Consider the following 5,010-nt stretch of genomic DNA (forward strand, 5'->3'; position numbering starts at 1 on the left):
CTCTAATTTTTGAAGCTTGCGGCTGATGTCAGTGAAGGATGGTGCCACAAATGCTGCATTGACCATGCTCTGGTTCTCTCGTGCGTCAGGGTCAAAAAGGATGTATACTTGGAACGCCTCCATGGTCTCTCATAGAACTCTGGGCAACTTATCTGGCTTCTGGAGTACCTCTGCCATTTTTGACATGTTTGTTGGCTTCCTAGCCCCAGCTTTTACCCCTTGCAGTATGGCCTGCCAGTACCTGTCGAGAGACTCTCTTCTGTGTGGGACGTTGAAGTCTCAATTGGGCCTGGCATCTGGTGCAGCCTCTGAGGCCCATGCTACAAGGTCCAGTGCACCATCCGGTGCTTGTCCTTGAAGCCATCTTCATGCTTCTGACAGAATCCGGCGTCATTTTTCGGTGTCGAAGAGGGTTAGAAGGAGTTGATGGCAGTCATCTCAGGTAGGCTAATGAGTTTGGAAGATGGACTCGAGCAGGTCAATCATCGCCTGGGGTTTCTCCGAATAGGGTGGGGTGTGCTGCTTCCAGTTGAGGAGGTCGGTTGTGCTGAATGGCTGATAGTAGAGGACAGGGTGGCCTTGCTGGAGTGTGCCATCCTCTCCAATCTCAAAGGGACCTCGTGCCTCTCGGAGGGGCATCTGAAGGGCCACAAATTGCTGAGCTGGTTGCGTGGCCGGGCGAAGGTGCCTGGGTTCGGGCTTGGTGGTCACTCAGGTTGTTGGAGCTCTGAAGGCACCAATGGTGGAGGGCTGTCCGGCAATTGTGGGCAGAGTGGCTGTGTGGGGACTGGTGGAGCTGCTGGGATGTATGGCGGTGGGGAAGATAGGTTCTTCTTCGGGATCCTCTTAGTGGATTATTTTTGTTGGCTCCTCCTTGTTCTTTCCCTGAGTCAGTTGGGCCACAAGTACCTTACTCTGTCCCTGCCTATTTGCACAGAACTGGACCCAAGGGGGCACTATAGTGGCAATTTGCAATCATGAATCTATGTACAGAAACTGGTCTGGATGTCCAGGGGGCCCTGTCACTACCCAGTACACAGTTCTCACAGTGGGCGTTCTAGGGGTCCCTTCTGAGGGCCATCCCACCCTGAATGTGGGCCATTTAAGCTCACAAAGAATACTAAGCTTTCTCGGGGTCAGCTTGACCCCGTAATCCTCTGAGAAACGTTTCTTAAAAATTTTCAACATACAATTTAAGACAGTTGGCTTAGAGGAACCTCCCCCCATGCCTCCCACGACAGACAACAATCACTCCACATGGAGAGTTGGTGGATAGGGTGGGCGAAGCTTTGGAGGAGACATCACTAGTTTCGCCCATCTCCGGCCACACCCCTTGTGAGGATTTTCTAGGCACCTCTTAGCATTGGTAGGTCAGTATAAACCCCTGACCCAGATCACTGGAGTAGACTCCTCATGGAGATCCAGTGACACCATCTTAAGCAATATGAAGATCACCACGGAACTGCGGTTTGGGGCCCAACTCTCTCTTCGTGGCAAGGCCACGCCTCAGTCATTCAGCACTCACTCTCTTTCATGCAACTTCCCACCATTCCTTAACCTGTCCTGTGGAGAGTAAGCAGCCGCTCCTCTTAACCTGTGGAGGACACTTGGTTACTCTCTGGAGGGTGGCTGGGCCTCCCTTTGCCCAGTGTTAACCAAACACATTCTACCCTGTGACAGTGACGTAGAGGCAAACAAGAGTGGGTGCCCTCTCCAAAGAGGAGACCATTCAGATGCTCATCTGGCAGTTTCCCAAAGGACAGGTCACTCATTCACTCATTCATTTACACACCGGGTTAAAGCATTGCCTCCTCCATTTTTGGAAGGCCCTGACCTTTGTCTTCCCTCCCTAGGACGACCCTGATGTCTTCCTCTGCTGGGAAGACCCTGACCTGTATCTTCTAACTGAAGACTTTAGGAGGTGATCAAGCTCCTCTTCCGTCCAGAGATGGGAACTGACTAGGAGGGCTGATCCCAGGACCTTACCTTATCCTGTGGCCATTCCTGGTGAGTTGATCCATCCCTTCTATGAGTGCAGTTGGGGGCTCAGCCATCCTGGGAGTCTTGGCACTGGTCCGAAAGAGAACCCAGAATATACTCATCAAATGGCGTGACTCCTCGTTCGTCTCAGAGCCCCTCCACCCCGGCCAGCCAAGCCACCAGTCCAGCAGCTCAAAGGGCCGGCATGGTTGGAATCTCGCTGGGGCCTCCAGAAATGTTACAGAAAAGATCCAAAATCAGACTGGTGAGAAACCAAGCAGCACCCGGAGAGTTGGAGAACTCAGGTTTATTATGCCGGCGGTCCCAGAGGAGCTAGTGCTCTGAAGATCTGGGCCTGGAGCTCAGTTGCAACATTCCTTATACAGATCCTTTTTGGCACGGCTTGATTGGGTAATTTTAGCTCAGGCTGCTACAAAGTGGCTGGAGTTGCTATGGTTGCAGGTAGTTACAAAGTGTTACAAAGTTTGGGAGTTGCTAGAGGTTACAAACAGCTTAGACAGATCAAACAAAAGGGATGATGAGTCTTTAGTCAATTTCGAGTACAGTCCGAGCAGCAAGCATATTTACAGAAACAGAACGGAGAGCTGATTAGCCTTTTGAATGAAAATTTCTCTTCAGTACTGCTAATTCAGGCATAAGGTTTGTGTCAGATGAAATTTAGAGGCACTTGATATTTCTGTTGAGAGTACTGAAAACACGGGTCTTTCTACAGAATTCGTAAATGCAATACCTCAGTCTCCCTGTTTACAAAATGATCGCAAAATCTTTTGGACAATGCCAGAGCCTCCAGAGAAACCTCCAGCATAGCCGATTATCATCCCTGGCTTTGGGATAACTGTTCCTTATCCTCCAGCTCTCAGGGAAATATTATTATTAATTAGAACAATGGACTCATAAAAATGTGATTTTAGCTGTCTTTAATTCAGATCTGTACATACAAATTTTTAAATGCCTGCTCTTTACTAGATTCTGGTTGTTAGCATATACCACAAATCAATTGAGATAGGATTGGGCAAGAGTAACATAATCAAATTAAAGAAGTAAGGATAGTGAAATGAGTCCTGGTATGAATTTTGCTTCCGAGGACCATATATACAATTTGTGGATAAAGTAGTTCTATTTTAAGTATTTATTGGTTTTGTTTATTTATTTCCTAATTACAGAAGTAAATAATATTCATTGTAGGTATTTTGGAAAAAATAGAAAAGTAGACATCATTCTTAATCTCAACATCCATAAAATAACCCCTGTTAACACTTTGTTTTCCATCTTTCCTGCCTTTATTCTAAGCATTTCTATGTAGTTCACACACAAAAAATCATTTTATATATTTTTTAAAAACTTTATGTTAGAACATAATACTTACATATAGAAAATGACACAAATGTATGGCTTAATATCAGTTGTCACAGGTTCAACATTTCAGTATCCATAAAAAGAAATAGAACTTTGCCAACAACACCAGAAGTCTGCCCCATCACCATCTCAACTCCTCCGTTCCCACAAAAGTAATTACTATTCCACCCTTTATCTTGTATGACAGTTTGTCATTTATAACTTTGACATATGTTATGAGCCCCACAATATATTGTTATTATTTTTGCATTAAAATTGTCAATGACCTTTTAAAAAGATTGTTAAAAATAGGAAAAACTTTCATACCTGAATATTTACCATTTCAGTGCTCTTCATTCCTTTGTATAGATCCAGATTTCCATCTGTTAAAATTTCCCTTCTGCCTGCTGGACTTTCTTTACTACTTCCTAAAGTACAGGTCTGTAGCTAATAAATTCCTTCAGCTTTTCAGAATATTGAAAAATATTTTTCTGCATATAAAATTATGAGGTGACAGGTTTGTTTACCTGAATATTTACCATTTCAGTGCTCTTCATTCTTTTGTATAGATCCAGATTTCCATCTGTTATAATTTCCCTTCTGCCTGCTGGACTTTCTTTACTACTTCCTAAAGTACAGGTCTGTAGCTAATAAATTCCTTCAGCTTTTCAGAATATTGAAAAATATTTTTCTGCATATAAAATTATGAGGTGACAGGTTTGGGGTGGTGTTGTTAGAAATATTGCTCCATTGTCTTCTGGCTTCCATTGTTACCATCATAAAGTCAGCTGTATTTTTTTCTTTCCTCTTCTGGCTGCACATAATATTTTATCTTTATCATTGGTTTTAAGCAATTTGATTATGATAATATGCCTGGTTTTCTGCTTGTTCATGGAACTTCTTTCATCTATGGTTTAATAATTTTGATAAAATTTGGAAAAATTTCAGCCACTATTTCTTCAATTATTTTGGGGCCCCACCCCTCTCCTCTTTTCTCCTCTCTGGGACCTCTAATTGCATATTTTTAGGCTGTTGGAAGTTATCCCACTGATCACTGACGCTCTGGGTTTTTTTTTCCCAGTCTTTTTTCTTGTGTGTTTCATTTTGGGTAATTGCTACTGCGATTTCTTCAAGTTCATTAATCTTTCCTTTTGCAATGTCTAATACGCTGTTCTTGCTGTCCAGATGTTGTAATTTTTATCTGTAGTTCATTTGGGTATTTAAAAAATATATTTTATATCTCTACTTTACATGCTCAATATTTTCTCTACTTTATTAAATATATAGACTATAATTATAATGACAGTTTTATGTCTTCATCTACTAATTCTATGTGTCTCATTGCTGCATCTCCTTATTATGGGTTATATTTTCCTGTTCCTTTTAATGCTTGGTAATTTTTTATTAGCTCCAGATGTTGTGGGTGCTGGATATTTTTCATTCTTACACATATTCTTGAGTTCATTGTGGAGGTTTAGTAAAATTACTTGGAAAGAATTTGATCACTTTGAGGCTTGCTTTTAAACTCTGTCAGGTGGGATCAGAGCAGCTTTTGTTCTAAGGCTGATTTTGCTTCACTACTAATGCCTCATGAATTACACGGCTTTTCCACTCTGGTTGGTGAAAACAGGGACTGTTCCTGGTTCTATGTGAGCTCCAGAAATTGTTCACCTT

The 5,010-nt window shown here is 42.7% G+C and overlaps 1 protein-coding gene across 1 annotated transcript in view; it reads right to left on the minus strand.

The window, feature by feature from the left end:
* Positions 1–447: 447 nt before the first annotated feature.
* COL13A1 (collagen type XIII alpha 1 chain) overlaps positions 448–5,010 on the minus strand; it is a 182,371-nt gene continuing 177,808 nt past the window's right edge. The window contains exon 43 of the mRNA XM_015592180.1: positions 448–639. Coding sequence (XP_015447666.1) covers positions 448–639 — 192 coding nt within the window. The remainder of the gene's footprint in view (positions 640–5,010) is intronic.

The sequence above is a fragment of the Pteropus alecto genome, unplaced genomic scaffold (assembly GCF_000325575.1).
Source record: "Pteropus alecto unplaced genomic scaffold, ASM32557v1 scaffold155, whole genome shotgun sequence".
NCBI lineage: Eukaryota > Metazoa > Chordata > Mammalia > Chiroptera > Pteropodidae > Pteropus > Pteropus alecto.